This window comes from Haliaeetus leucocephalus, unplaced genomic scaffold, assembly GCF_000737465.1.
Source record: "Haliaeetus leucocephalus isolate CR32 unplaced genomic scaffold, Haliaeetus_leucocephalus-4.0 Scaffold258, whole genome shotgun sequence".
Classification (NCBI taxonomy): Eukaryota; Metazoa; Chordata; class Aves; order Accipitriformes; family Accipitridae; genus Haliaeetus; species Haliaeetus leucocephalus.
Genome location: NW_010972694.1, coordinates 240,513 through 254,089, shown reverse-complemented (window position 1 = coordinate 254,089; position 13,577 = coordinate 240,513). Strand labels below are relative to the sequence as shown.

At 55.7% G+C, this 13,577-nt stretch overlaps 2 protein-coding genes across 2 annotated transcripts; both read right to left on the bottom strand.

The window, feature by feature from the left end:
• Positions 1 to 668: 668 nt before the first annotated feature.
• On the bottom strand, positions 669 to 7,227 carry LOC104832572 (aryl-hydrocarbon-interacting protein-like 1). The gene is made up of 7 exons (XM_010568824.1): positions 7,132 to 7,227; positions 6,251 to 6,430; positions 5,853 to 6,041; positions 5,600 to 5,776; positions 5,327 to 5,468; positions 4,628 to 4,912; positions 669 to 691 (listed from the first exon to the last, which is right to left on the bottom strand). The coding sequence occupies exons 1-7, from the start codon at positions 7,225 to 7,227 to the stop codon at positions 669 to 671; spliced, it is 1,092 nt and encodes a 363-aa protein (XP_010567126.1).
• A 573-nt stretch (positions 7,228 to 7,800) lies between these two features.
• Positions 7,801 to 13,535, bottom strand: TAF7L (TAF7-like RNA polymerase II, TATA box binding protein (TBP)-associated factor, 50kDa). The gene is made up of 11 exons (XM_010568818.1): positions 13,292 to 13,535; positions 12,493 to 12,571; positions 12,197 to 12,330; positions 11,677 to 11,803; positions 11,410 to 11,468; positions 10,312 to 10,384; positions 9,792 to 9,908; positions 9,402 to 9,590; positions 9,188 to 9,300; positions 8,819 to 8,878; positions 7,801 to 8,220 (listed from the first exon to the last, which is right to left on the bottom strand). The coding sequence occupies exons 1-11, from the start codon at positions 13,355 to 13,357 to the stop codon at positions 8,176 to 8,178; spliced, it is 1,062 nt and encodes a 353-aa protein (XP_010567120.1). The 5' UTR covers positions 13,358 to 13,535; the 3' UTR covers positions 7,801 to 8,175.
• Positions 13,536 to 13,577: the final 42 nt, after the last annotated feature.

Here is a 13,577-nt window from a genome sequence, read left to right as displayed (position 1 = left end):
CTTGCTTCATCCCTGTCCAGACCCCTCTCCAGGAGAGGTCGAGGCCCCAGTTACCTGGTGAGATGGAAGCAATGGTGCATGCTCTCCTGGCTGCTCATGGACGGCTCTTCCCAGCAGGGATGGGGACTGGGGGATGTGTGTGCGGACAGTGCTCCACTCGCCCAGTGGGTTTTGGTGTTGGTCTTCCTGCTGTCCCTCTGTGCTCCAGCCCAGGAGCTGCATTCGGTCCCTCACCCAGGCTACCCATATGTGTGCTGGGGAGAGACATTGCTTGGTGCCAGCACTAACACGAGGGCGGGGAGAGCTTCCCTCTCTGCCCACGCAGACCCTCACCCACTTTCTGCCATCCCTGAGCAGGATCCTCCTGGCTCTGCACCAGCCCTGTTCTAACGAGGTGGCTCTGGGTCCTATTTTCCTGACCTCTTAATTTCTCTTTCAGGTATGACCTCCCTTATCTAACACCTCCTGTGAGCCAGAGGCTTTTCCTAACCAGCTACCTGGCTGCTTTCCTCCCCCTCCTCTCCCTGCCATGCTCCCTGTGCTGCGGCAGACCTTGCACAGACTCCCTCTGAGCCGGTCGTGCAGGATGCTTGCTAGCTCCAGAAGATATCAGGGGAACATAGGTCATGCAGGAGCGGGACTGTGGGCTCCACAGGAGGCTGGCTCGGTCACTCGGCCACAGTGTCGAAGCCTGGGTGGAAAGGTTCAGAAGAAAGAACCGAAGCCATGAAAGCTGCCTGTCTCCCCCAGTGCTCACGGGCTGCTGCCTTTGCCCGCAGCTCTCGGGGGATGCAGAGCTCAGCATCCTGTTCCTCTTCAGTTGTGCCCAGGGGTCTCCAGGTTTATAGGCACCAAAACACTCCTGGAGCCACCATTTTTAAAAAAACTCTTTCTAACAGTATCCAGCTGCCAGCCTTACGGATTGATCTCTCTCTGCCACCCAGGCCTCCGCAGCCAGCCAGGTACATACCTTTTAGTGGGGAGAGTCCCCGAGGTTTATGGAGTGGGGATGAGTCCATGTTAGAGCTTCAGCCCAGCTAGTAGCCTTATCTTGAGAGGGTCTTTATAACAGAGCCTTATCATTTAATTTGCATATATTTCTATATATTATATATATATATTCTGTACTTAAATACTCTCATGGACTCAATCCATAAAATTCTAATACTGTAAGTGCAGCTGCCCTTCACTTTCAGTCCAGCCCAGCATCTGTTCCCGTGGGGACCAGCACCTTACCCATTGCTAGTGCTTGCTCTGGAGCAGGGCCGCTGCAAGAGGAGCTCAGCAGAGGGCTGGCGGACTGGCAACAGGTACTCCATCCCACCTAGTTTCCTGGGGAGCTGTGCCTTTGCCATGGCACTGAGAGCCTGTCCTGCCTGGACCCAGCTCCATCCATGAGGAGCCCTGGCTTCTGCAGCTGCCAATCCCCACGGCACTGCAGAAATGGGTTTCTCCAGCCATAGCTCCAGCCCTGGGGCCACCAGCATGTTGGGCTGTGATGCAGGAGCATAGTGGTGCAGGCAGGCAGCAGGACAGGCAGGGCACCTCATTGCCACTCCCAAGGAGCAGTTGCCCTGCTTCTGTGCCCCAGTTTGAGCTGGGCTGAGGGGCAGGAGGCACTCGTTGGAAGCAGGTGAGTCCTGCCAGGCAGTGGAGGAGGCTGTTCTGCAAGCTGGCAGGGTAACTCTGGTGGTGGCTCCTGGTCCCAAAGGCTCCCTCAGGCTGGCTGTCTCATGCTGTGTTATGTCGAGAAAGAGGTAGAGTCAGGTGCTGTGGGGTGCCCCAGAATAGAGGCTGAGATGGCCCTGGTGCGCTGGGGCCACAGGCTGAGGGATGAGATGCCAGAGCCCTCTGGGCAGGGCAGGGTGCAGGCAGGGCTGCATGCTGGTGTGAAGCATCCTGCCCAAAAAAGGGCTTGCTGTGAGGACAGGGATGGGGCTGTTGTCACTGGCTGGGATGGGATGCAGTGGTGAGCTGTTTGGGGAGGTTTGGACCAAGGCAGTGTGTGGCAGCACAGGACAGTGCGGTTGTCTTCAGTGTGCTCTCAGAGGTACGAAGCAGTGCCCACTCCAGGGATTAGGTGGTGCAAGCCTTACAGCCAGGTGTTCAGGGTCTTGTGCTGCAGTGTCCACTACCAGTGGTGCAGGTTGCTGTCCTTGACATCCCCTTTCACGCCCAGGCGAGCGGCAGGAGTACAGAAGCAGTGGCACTGGTGTTAGGCTGGCTGTAAGTATGCTGTGTCAAGCTGCTTGTTTGACTGTGGTGAGTGACCACATGCCAACCTGTGAGACCTGGCTGGAACCCCCTGTAATTCCAGTGGCAAGATGGGGGGACCGTGGGGAGGAGCAAGGCCTTGGACTGAGGATGAGGTCAGGAGTACCTGGCCTGGTAGGAGCTGGAGGAAGAAAAAGGCAGGATGAGGGCAGAGCTTCTGGCCCCAGTGCCAAGTGTGGGAAGCAGTGGTGGCCAGGCTGGGTGCTTGGGCTGTTTGGGAGCTGGGATGCGGCAGGGAGGGGAGCAGGCTGGCTAATGCTCTGGTAACCTTGTACTGTGGTGCTGCTGTCCTTGCTGCTTCACACCATCTCTGCTCTGGAAAGAGAATAAATTTGTATTTATACTGAGACCCAGATTGGTGCTCTGGCCTCTTCTATTCATGCACCTTGGCTGAGTCAGAGCAGCTCCTGGTGCTGTGCTATCCTGACACTGCTCCTGCAGGGCTGCTGGGACACAGATGTCCCTGTGCCCTGTGTCACCCTGGCTGTCCACACCATTCAAGGCAGAGCAGAAGCTGTGAGCAGAGCCCTGGGTTCCCCAGACACAGGTGCATGCCCCAACCACCATTTTCCTTTGCCCTCTTCCAGAAAGGTCTGCTCAGGGCCACGTGGCAGGCTGAGGGCTGGGGCAGGGTCTGTGTGGGGACAGTCCCTCTTCCTTGCCCAGGAACTTCTGCTATAGGAAACCCTTCAGCCCCAGGAAGGTTATAAGCAGCAGTGGGATGCTGGGCAGGCAGTCCTCTCCCTCCATACTTTCTCCCGGGAGTCCTATTAGGTTTCCAGTGCCCAGAGGTGTCCAGGTGCCTCTGCTGCAAGTGCTGCCCATGTTTCCCATGTCTCCATGGCACAGTGAGGGGCTCAGCTGAGGACTAGCCCACGGCAAGGCTGGGGGCTCTCAGTCCCTTCCTGCCACACAGAGTGCAGCCCAGCCTTGGCTGATGGTGAAGCCTGCCCAGGACTGATAGTTGTAGGGCTGGACCTGCTACCACCCTTGCCTGGATGGGCTGGTGGGGCTGGGCAAAGGCTTGAGATGGTGCTACTGCAGGGAAGTACAGGGACAGCACTCACACAGGAGAGTCAGGTGCTTAAATGGGGGTGAAATGCAGCCTCTTGCTCTTCCCCTTTCAAGGGTAGAGCAAAATGCCCCATCCCCATCCCTGTGCCACAGGCTCCAGGGCAAGGCAGGAGGTATGGGCTGTGATCAGGGAAGCCGGTCACGTCCAGGAACAAATCCAGCAAATGGTGCCAGGGAAGATCTTTTATTTCTCAGCCAGCAAAGCTCAGCGGGGCCCAGCTGAAAGGCGCTGGAGCCAATGACTTGGGGCAGGGAGGCAGCAGGCACTGCTGCACAGCAGGGCTGATGGTCCCTGGCAGGATGAGGACAGCATTGTTCCAGTGTCACTGCAGGGCCAGCCCCCAGCCCTGGGGGTTGCAGGGTACAGCAGCCCCAGTGGTCCAGCAGCCTTTCCTGCATCCAGGGGTAACTGGCCCCGCTCAGCGCTGGCCGTGCCCCAGGGTTGTGGCCTCAAGCTCTCTGCCCTCACTGCACTGCCCTGGGGGTACATCATCCCCTTCCCTGGCTGCTATGGGGCAGGGGGGTACTTCTGCCCCTCCACCCAGCTCCTCCTCTGCCTCCGAGTGTCCAGCCTGGAGCACTGTCCTGGGGTTGAAGCTGTCTGGGGGGATATTGCCTTCCCCAGCATTTCCTCGGCCACTGCCTGCTGGCTGCTCCCCACAACTCCCCTCTTCCAGTGCCTCTACAGGTGTTTCATCCTCCAGCTCTGGGGGCCCCTTGGCTGGCCCCAGCCTCTCGCTGGATGGCCCAGGTGCTGGGGTTCTGCCTGGCTCAGCCCTGGCTGTGCTCCCCGTGCCAGCTCTCTCTGCCCCACTGGCTCCCTGTTCCAGTCCCTGCCCGAACCCTGCTGCCTCTGTCCTCCCCACTGCCTCATATTGCCCTACAGCCAGCTTTTCCCTCTCTGCTGCTGGGCTCTCTTCCTCGTCATCCTCCTCCACTTTCTCCTCCTCTGCTTTCTCCTCCTCCCTCTCCTCTTTTTCTTTCTCTTCCACCTTCTCCTCTTCTTCCCCCTCCTCCTCTCGCCCCCTCTGTGCTCCCCCGCTCTCTGGCTCTGCCCCAGAGGTGCCCAGGTTTCCTTCTTCCCCCAGTCCTGTCCTATCCCTCACTTCCACCTCCACCCCTGCAGCCTGCCCCTGGGCTGCTTCTCCTCCTGGCACTGCCCCTTCGCACCCAGCCCCGGGGGTCCCTTGTTCTGCTTGGTCAGCCCCTGGTTGTTCTGCTTCTTCGGTCCCTGCACGCCACTCCCCCTGCCCAGGGGTCTCCGGGACCCCAACCTTACCCTGGGGTGCCTCTTCCCGCAGCATTGCCCCATCGCCCACCTCCCTGCTCTCCTGCCCCTTGCTGGCCTGTGGCCCCCGGGGCAGCTGGAAGAGCCCCTGGTAGCGTTTCTGATCCTCCACATGCTTCTTCCTCATCCTCTCCCCCAGCTGCTTCAGCTCCTTCTTCACAGCAGCCGCCATGGAGGGGTCGAGGTGAGCCACCCGCAGGAAGTCCTCCCGTGCCTCCCGCTCATTCCAGACAGCAGCGTGGGCCTTCGCCCGCTTGAAATAGGCCTTGGCGTTATCTGCCAGGAGAGGAGAGCCCCCGGCGGGGGTCCTGCAGCTTGGGGCCACTAGCCACAGGAGCTGGAGACCCTGGGTACCCAGGGGACACAGAGCAGAGGTACCATCATAGGCAGGGGAACAGAGGGTGGACACACTTGTAGGTAGGGGTACCATCATGGGCAGGGGGACCTGGGCCATGCACATACCACCATGAGCACCAGGGGACATGGGGTGCAGGTGCCATCATGCGCAGGGGAAACCAGGGACATGGGCACTGTCATGGGCAGGGGGACCTGGGGAGCCAGATGACATAAGTAACATCACAGGCAGAGGGAGGGATGTGGGATGAGCATTGTCATAGATGGGGGATCCAGAGGACAAAGTCCCCAAGGGCCTTGGGCACAGCAAGGGGGTGGGATGCAGGGCACAGGTACCGTTGTGTTTCTGGAGAAGCTCCGTTGTGTGTTCCAGCACCTCATAGTACTCGCCCAGCTCCAGCTGGCACTGGCAGTAGTTGAGCACCAGTGGTGTGACCAAGCTCTCCAGCTTCAGCCAGCCATCCTCCCATGGCTTCTCCTGCCCCGGGGAGCCACAGTGGGTGGTTCACAGCTGTGGCTGTCTCCTCCTGGGCACTCGGGGCCCACAGGGGAGTGCTTTGCTGAGGAAACCCAGGCAGGGATGACAGGAGGTGGCTGGATCCTGCTCACCTTGGCCTGGAGGTTCCTCAGGCAGATGACAGCCTCCTGGTACTTTGCTGCCGCCTGCCTGAACTCCTTGTGGAGGACGAGGCGGTTGCCCTCACTGTGCAGCACGGGCACTGCCGCCAGCTTCTCCTCCTTGCTCATGGCCCAGGTGTCACGCTTGTACGCTGAGGGCTCCTCCACCTGCATAGGCAGGGGGAGCTGAGCTGCCTGCCCTGGCCATCCCTGCGCTGGCAGCCGTCCCCACCATCCCCCTTACCCGGAACAACTCCATGATGAAGATGAGGGGCTGCGGTGTCCGCTGCAGCTCATCCAGGTCATCATAGCCCGTGCTGTGGTAGTCAAACATGTTGCCCATACCACAGCGGTGCTTTTGTCCTTCTAGGGGGTCCCGGCCCTCTGCAATCCTCCGCATGCCCCTGGAGACCAGGGCATACATGCCCGTGTGCTGCAAGGAGGGGGAGCACCATGCTCAGCTGCAAGTGCCAGCCTGCACCCCTTTCCTCTGGGGCAGCCCCCCTGGTACCATGGCTAAAAGTGACACCTGTGCACCCTGTGCTTGCCCCAGGCAAGGCTAGAGCATCTCTGGGGTGCACGGTCCTATGCCCTGGCTCTGCAGAAAGGAGGGGAGTGGGTGCCTGCGGGGCCCTCACTCACGATGGCGTCGCACCAGAACTCAGCCACCTCCCCGGCTCTCATAGAGCTGAGCAGTGTCTCCCAGATCTCCAGCTTGAACATCTTGCCCACGATGATCTCCATGGGGATGCCAGCTTCCCGGCTGTCATCGATGACTGTCCGTTCAAAGTCATCCTTCAGCGTCTGGAAGTGGAAGGTGATCTGCCCCGGAGAAAGCTCAGTGTTGAGCCAGGGCAGGCACCGCAGTGAGAGCCCCCTGTCCCCTCCCCAGCCCCAAAGCCCTCTGCCATAGGGCCAGGACACAGGGCCAAGCCTGCTCCCGGTGAGGTGGTGGTTTGATTGGCAGCTCTCCATCCACAGCAGGAGATTGTTCCTCCTACCCACTTGTCTAGACAGTAAGCAGATGGTGGAGTGTCTTAACACCCATCAGTGCTATATCCTGCTGCTCTCTTTGTATTCCCCCTTTATAACCCAGTACAAATTGTTCTCCCACAGCATACACCAGGGCCTGGCAGAACCCATGCTGATCTGCCCATACCCATGGGCTGGGCAATCTTGGAAAGCCCCAAGAGGTCCCTATTGGCACCACTCACTCATTTGACATGTCAGAAAAAGCAGATTTCCAGCAACCCATTGTGGCTGCTGAGCTCCAACAGCCCCAGGACAGAGGGAGGAGGTGGGTAACTGCACCAATGCAAGGCGAAGGCAGTGGGCAATGTGGCTGCCTGCGCCCAAAACAGCCCCTCCTGCACCCCACTTGCGAGGGATCTCCTGGAGATGGGATTTTCCCGTACCTGGAGCTTGGCTTGTGAGCAGGGAATCTAACCGTAATGGGCAGGGATGGTGGTTGCAGACCCACTCCCCTCTCCTAGGGCTTTGGGGTAACAACCAAGACAACTTACCTTGCTCCCATCCTGCAACTTCGGCAGCTCCCCTTGGCCTCCATGCAGAATCTTCTTTTTGACCCCTTCCACATTCAGCAAGTATGTTTCCTCCATGGCTGCTCCTGCCAGCCCCCCCGGAGCAGGTCACAGGCACATGCACACAGGCACGCTCTGGCCCTTCCTAAGCTCCGCGTCTTCCTCAGGGTATCTCCCTTTCTTGTCTATCTGGACACACATGTCATGTCCCAGGGCTGCTGCTGGCCTTTTGCTTTGTGTGCTGGGGGCAGAGCTTGGAAGCTTTCTCCCCTTTCCCTGCCCTTCAGGTTGTGAGAGGGGCACACCCTCACTGAAGCCCACAGTGCCCTCTGTTGCGTTCTGGAACTGCCTTTCTAATCCTCTTCCCACCCTACCAGGTTAATCTGGGATTTGCCTGCCTAGTCTGTGAGGAATTAAAGAAACTCCCTGATCAGGAGGGCATTGTTCCTCCCACAGAGTGACAGCTCACAGGGTCCCCTTTGCACGCAGTCTCCCTCTGACCCAGCCCCACAAGGAGCATTTCAGTGAAGGAGCCCAGCAATGCTGGTGCAAGTGCCAGCCAGAGGCTGTGTGTGGTCAGGCACAAGCTGGCAAGAGGCAGTGCTAGTCTGTGCTCCAGAGACCACAGAGGAACAGACCAGGGTTGGAAACAGTACTTTATTAAGTCTGGTTTGCAGAGACAGCATTCCTCAAACACAAGAACAAGCTCCTACCAGGCCACAGCCCATCAAGTCCACAACTCAGTAAGATGCAGAAAGCTGCATGGCACTGTCCCAGGGAGAACTAAACCCCTCTGGAAGAATGGTGCTGAACATTTACAGTAAATGCTGTATGACTGCTCTCACAGGCATAGTCCAGTTCTTTAGCTGAACCAGCCAAGCCTAGCACAATGTATGTGAGAGCAAGTCTGGACACGTAGCCTCTAGCACTGCCCAGCAGCATACCTGGCAGCAGAAGAGCAGACTTCAGCATGGCAGACAAACACTTGCAGCTCTGCTTGCAGGTACCAAGACCCAGGCTCACTCCTCACTTCTCCATGAGGGACTCCAGCTGCTCCTGCAGGGACGTCATCTGGGAACAGAGAGTGAGGTATTACAGTAAGGTATGGCTGGGACTCCTGGCAGCTCCAGCCCAAGCGCTTCTGTGTCTGCAGATCTTCTACCTATGCCAGTGGCTGCTTTGCCTGTACATCACAGGGAGGCAGGGCACCTCTGGGCACCTCTGGGACAGAACTCAGCGCTGCCCACAAGCTGAAGCGGCACAACAGGAACCTGGGAGTAGGGACCTCCTGCCTTGGTACCTGGCTGAAGCTCAGCAGAGCTGCCCAGGCAGGAAATCGGCCAAGACCCTACACCTACTGCCTTTCTTGTACACGAGTGCTAGTGGGTTTCTGTGTCATGTTTTACCCCATACAGCAATCCTAGCAGCCTTGTACTGCTGACTAGACATGTTTTGGCTCACTGTTCCTCCAGAACAATCAACCCCATTTCCCATACCTCCTTGTGCCTTAGGAAGCTCCATGCAACTACAGATACAACCACACCTGACCTGTAACACTGGAGTTCAAAGCAGCTGGGGTGGTACAAGACTCAGGAAACTTTGTCAGAGGCCAAGCCTAGAACGGTGTTGTGCCCCAGTACTTCCCACTCCACTGTGGGAGCTTCCTCACCTGCTGCTTCTCACGCTCTTCCTGCTGCTTGAACTCATCCAGCACAGCCTGGAGACGGGTCTGCAGAGACAAACATGCCAGACCACAGTTACCAATGTGTTCTCAACTGAATGAGTGCTGGCACATGTCAAATGGTGCAGCAAGTCTCAAGCTGCACTGACAACCAGCCCCCTCATCTCCTGCAGTTTCATGGATTGTTTTGCCTCCATGGGGAAATGCTGGAGTGTGTATGGTCACACCACAGTTATTTTTAACCCAGCAGGCAAAGGCCCCTGTCTTTTCCAGGGCAGCAGCTGCATCAGTCTGCTGGATCTAATGGCAAACCCGTGCTAAGGAAAAGACTTGAAGAGACCCCAGGAGAGCTCTCACCTTGAGGGCTAGGTTCTCCACTTTCATGATGAGATCTTCCTGGCGCTTCCTCCTGTCCTGGGTCTCCTGGAGTTTACTTTTCAGGTTGTCAATCTGTTTCTGGATGCCCATGACTGGAAGAGAGAGTGAGCTCAGACCCAGAGCAACAGCAGAGCTGGGCAGCGCAGCCTGCCTGGCACCCTGGTGATTCTGCTGTACTCTGCTACCCACTCACCTATCTGGTTGGACCCCTCATTCTCCTGTTGCTGCCCATCTGACTCATTCAGCTTGTCCTGCAGCTGCCTCTCCAAGTCCTCCTCAGTGTCCATGATGTTCAGGTCTTCATCATCATGATGATCCCTCTCATCTTCATCTTCACTGCTGCTGCTGATGTCATTAAATATCTCCCGCAGTTCATCATGTTCTAGCGGGGTGCAAAAGGGAAGAGGAAAAACACAGCTAATGACCTCCTAGCACCCTTTGCCTGCCAGGGACCACATCAGTACAGGGTGCCTGTCTCAACGCCCTCTCCCCTTCGCTCTGATTAGGGCTTACCCCAAAGGGAATGAGCCCAACCGATTAATTAGTGGCTAGAAAGAAAAAACACCAGCCTTCCCCACTGCACCTGAGGACCCATGGCCTTGCTTATGTCCCGACATCCCTGGGGAGGAGATGTCCAGGCTGGTGAGCGAACCATGGTTGTCTACTTCTTTTGTTTCATCTTCAGCAATGACTTCCCAGCCTAACAGCCAGAACAGATGAGTCAAGGAAAAAAGAAAAATGCAATACAACAAAAGAACGCTAAACACTGCAGGAGATCACTGCTCCTCCAACAAGACTGGTCTTGCAGCTATGGATACCCAGGGCGAACCACTCCAGCCCCTTTTTTTGATGACTTCTCCTCTGCTGTTACTCAAGTTCCTGCTCAGTACCACAGTACAGTCCACAAGGAAGGTCACCTTGAAGAAACAATGAGCTTTGAACAAAGCAAAGATGAAGCTCCAAAACTTCAGTGCCTCTTGTGTGCTTATCTCCCAGTCTCTCACGCCCACACAAAGCTGAACTTGTCTCTCCTTTCCACAACTCCCAGGTCACACATAGTGTCCCGTCCCCCACGTGAGCTTTTTTTTCTCCTAAAAGGATACGGACACTGACAGCTTCAGCATCTGTGCTCAGGAGACGCTTCACCTCTTTTTCCACATCAGGAGACTCAATATACTGGGCGAGGGAGGGGAAAGAGAATGAAGACACTGTGAAATGCCTCATGCACACTGCTGGTGCTGGTCAAGTCCAACCCTCCACCTCTGGACAGAGCCCCATTTCAAGCCTCTCTTCTCTTATGCTTTCTGCTCAGCCTTTGCTCGTGCTCACCCTAAAAGTAATTTATGCACCTCCAGAAAGCAATCCATCTTTTTTGTGCTGACCTCCTTGGTGAGTTGTATGCTCTCACTTTTCTACTTATACTACTTATGAAATAAGACTTTCTGCATGTATTCAGAAGTCCTTGAGGTGCTGTTTCCTGATGGATGGTCAACTCGACTCCTCCCCATCTCACTCAAAAGAAGGTTTCATTTTTCACTTTTAAATTAGCCAGGAATCTTAATGCAACGACATCAAACCTCTCCTGTGGGCTAGAAGAAAGTCTCAAGTAATTTGTTTCCCAAATGTCAGGCAAAATAGCACCCCATCCTGTTCTCAGAAACTGCAAAGAAGAGAAGAACAAGTCTTCCCAGCCTCACTGCGCTGCACCTCCCCAACACCTTGCCTGGCCTGTGCATATACACAGAGACAGTCTCTGAGCTCCATCTGTTGTCACTCCCCCAGCTGAAATGACAGTTATTCTATTTGTAGTGTTGCTTGTTGGGGAAGTGAACAGGCTATGCATAGAGAGATTTCAGCTGGGAAAGTAGGAATGAGTGATGCCTCATTTCCACGTGAGTCCCCCTTTCTTCTCAACGAGCAGGAAGAGATGCACTATAGCAAGGCAGCCACAGGAACAGAGTCCAGCAGTTCTCTGCACAGAGGATTTTGCCCTCAGGAGCACTTTGGAAAACATGGAGGAAACACCCAAAGAAATGTTTAAATCTACTGCCCTCTCTTCACCCTCATCTCGGGCAAGGAAACATGTGAAGCAATGTTAAGAAATTACATGTTTTTTGGACTAACAGACAGTTATAGCTCTAATGCCCCTGTCTTCCTATCCCTTGGTTATTGCATCTGCATCTGTGTGAGAAGCAACTCACCTTCTTCTTAGCTGTCTTCCGGAATCGTCTCTTTCGTACATTTTTCAGGGGAAGAGTGACTATGACAGAGGAAACAGATTGCATGTGTCAAGCAGATGGCTTAATGGGAGAGATGCATGCCAAAAGGGAGAAGATCCCCTCAGGAACAGAGAGCGCTCTGAAAACAGAGCAGCAGCACCCCCAGGACATGGCAGTGGTCAGTGCCGTGCACAGCTGTGGGGACACTGGGGTGGTGGGATGGAGGGGTTTGGCACGGCCTCTACTCACTGCCATGATTCCAGATGAATTTCTTCTCTCTGTCCTTGTCTTTCTTCTTGTTTGCCTTGGGGTCAGTGCTCACAGTTTGCTCTTCCAAAGGTGGGTAGAGATCACCATCCACAGTGCAAACAAGCATCTGGAATCCCCGCATAAACACAAAGGGTGCTTATCGTAACACAGGGACAAAAGGACATGAAAGCTTTTCTGGAAAATGAACAATGACTGCCCACTGCATGTTGTGAGCCAAAAGAATTCATGGGTACAAGAAACAAAATGTTTCACACGCAGCTCAGTTCATATCTAAACACAGCAGCAGCTAAACTGTTACAAGGACAATCACATTTCATGCTTCAGAAATGGGATTTCTAAACACCAAGCAGCGTGGGGAATTTTGAACTCCTAATATTGTGAGAATACAGAATCTGGCCATGTTATACTGGGTGTCCAGCTGTCACAGTGTACAAGGGTTTTCCTGGAGAGGGGAAGAAGGAATTAAGCTGTTGGGGCAGGCAAAAAGGACATCCCATACCTGGCAAATATCTGCTGTCTTATAGAAGGTTTTCTTGTCAATGGTTTTTAAGCTCTCGATGATGCAGGGCAGATCCACCAGCTTGGCTGCCAGCGGCACCCGGTCTACACGGACAATCCCGTGGCGCCCATCCGCTGTGGAAAGCCACAGGAGAGGTTAATGCTGTTGCTAAACAGCTAAACTGAGCAATACCTTCATGGGCAACAGAAATTTCAGGGGAAAACACATGCAAGTTGCACAGCTTCACTTGTAGACAGCCAGAGGAGTTTTAAGATGTCCTGATTCTGCTCACTCACCATGTAGCTCAATGGTGAGCCTGTCCTTCAAGTTGACATTCCCAGACTGTACCGCTCGCCGCACAGTGGAGGCATATTCCTGGGAAGGTTGGACAGACTTACATCAGGACTGGGTGTGCTTCCTCTGAGAATCACCGAAACCTTCTGTCCAGCCTACCCAGCTATAAACACCCCTGCCATCCCAATGCAGAAAAACAACTGCAAGAGCCGCAATGAAAATTGCGCCCTCCTCCCAGTGTTAATCCTGTGGCTCTGCTATTCCCAGTGCCCTTCACACCCCCTGACACGATACAGCTGTGACAGTGGTGTGAGGCCTCCGACAGATACCCTGCCAGAGGACCACAGCTCTGGGGGAAGTTATGGCTCCCCTCACCAAGCTCTCATGGTCTCAGCAGGACACAGTCTCAGCTTTATGCTGACCAATAGCATAACAAATAGCATCAAGTGCACTGACAGCCACAGCAACTGAAGACCCAGCACTTGCTAAAGCTCTACCCTTACAGAAATTTCCTCCCTAATCCTCTAAATTGTCTTCCAAGCCTCCTGCTCTGTGTCACAGAAATGCCTCTCAAGAGGAAGCCGTGGAAAATCTGTTCAAATGAGCGGGAATGGGCTGCCCAAGGCCAAAAGCACCCAGCCTGCTTCCATGTCCCTTGCCAGGTGCACAGATTTCCCACAGACTTCACCCACCTCGCTAATACCTCTCCCAAGCCCGGCGCTCGCCAAGCAAACTGGACTGAGCTGCCTGTAAAACCTGATGGCAGCCACTTCAGCTACACCAGACCGAACGGCCTCTTACCGGTGGCAGTCGCAGCACGAACTGGCTCTCCAGCTCATGCGGAGCATCGTCCTTGCTCTTACTCATCCTTTCTTCTTCAGCGTGGAACACGAGATACAATTACCTCGTCGCCAGTTAGGCTCCTACCAGGTAACCCCAGCCCAACACCCCCAGGGCCAGGCTCTCGCCCACCGGCGTCCCGCACAGGGGCGGCGGCGGGGGGAGCCGGGGCCTTGCCGGGGCTGCGCTACTGTCGGGACGACACCCCCGGCAGGGCCTGTCCGGCGCCCGCGGGCAGCCCCACGCC

Bases quoted from the DNA above. Each gene is read 5' to 3' on its own strand.
- TAF7L (XM_010568818.1), bottom strand. From the start codon at position 13,357: ATGAGTAAGAGCAAGGACGATGCTCCGCATGAGCTGGAGAGCCAGTTC. The intron at 11,804-12,196 runs GTATGGGATGTC...CGGGGATTCCAG, and splicing joins AGACAGCAGATATTTGCCAG to ATGCTTGTTTGCACTGTGGA. The intron at 10,385-11,409 runs GTGAGTTGCTTC...TCCCTCGCCCAG, and splicing joins GGAAGACAGCTAAGAAGAAG to TATATTGAGTCTCCTGATGT.
- LOC104832572 (XM_010568824.1), bottom strand. From the start codon at position 7,227: ATGGAGGAAACATACTTGCTGAATGTGGAAGGGGTCAAAAAGAAGATT. The intron at 6,431-7,131 runs GTAAGTTGTCTT...TCTCCGGGGCAG, and splicing joins AGTTGCAGGATGGGAGCAAG to ATCACCTTCCACTTCCAGAC. The intron at 4,913-5,326 runs GTACCTGTGCCC...CTCTCCTGGCAG, and splicing joins GCTTCTCCAGAAACACAACG to ATAACGCCAAGGCCTATTTC.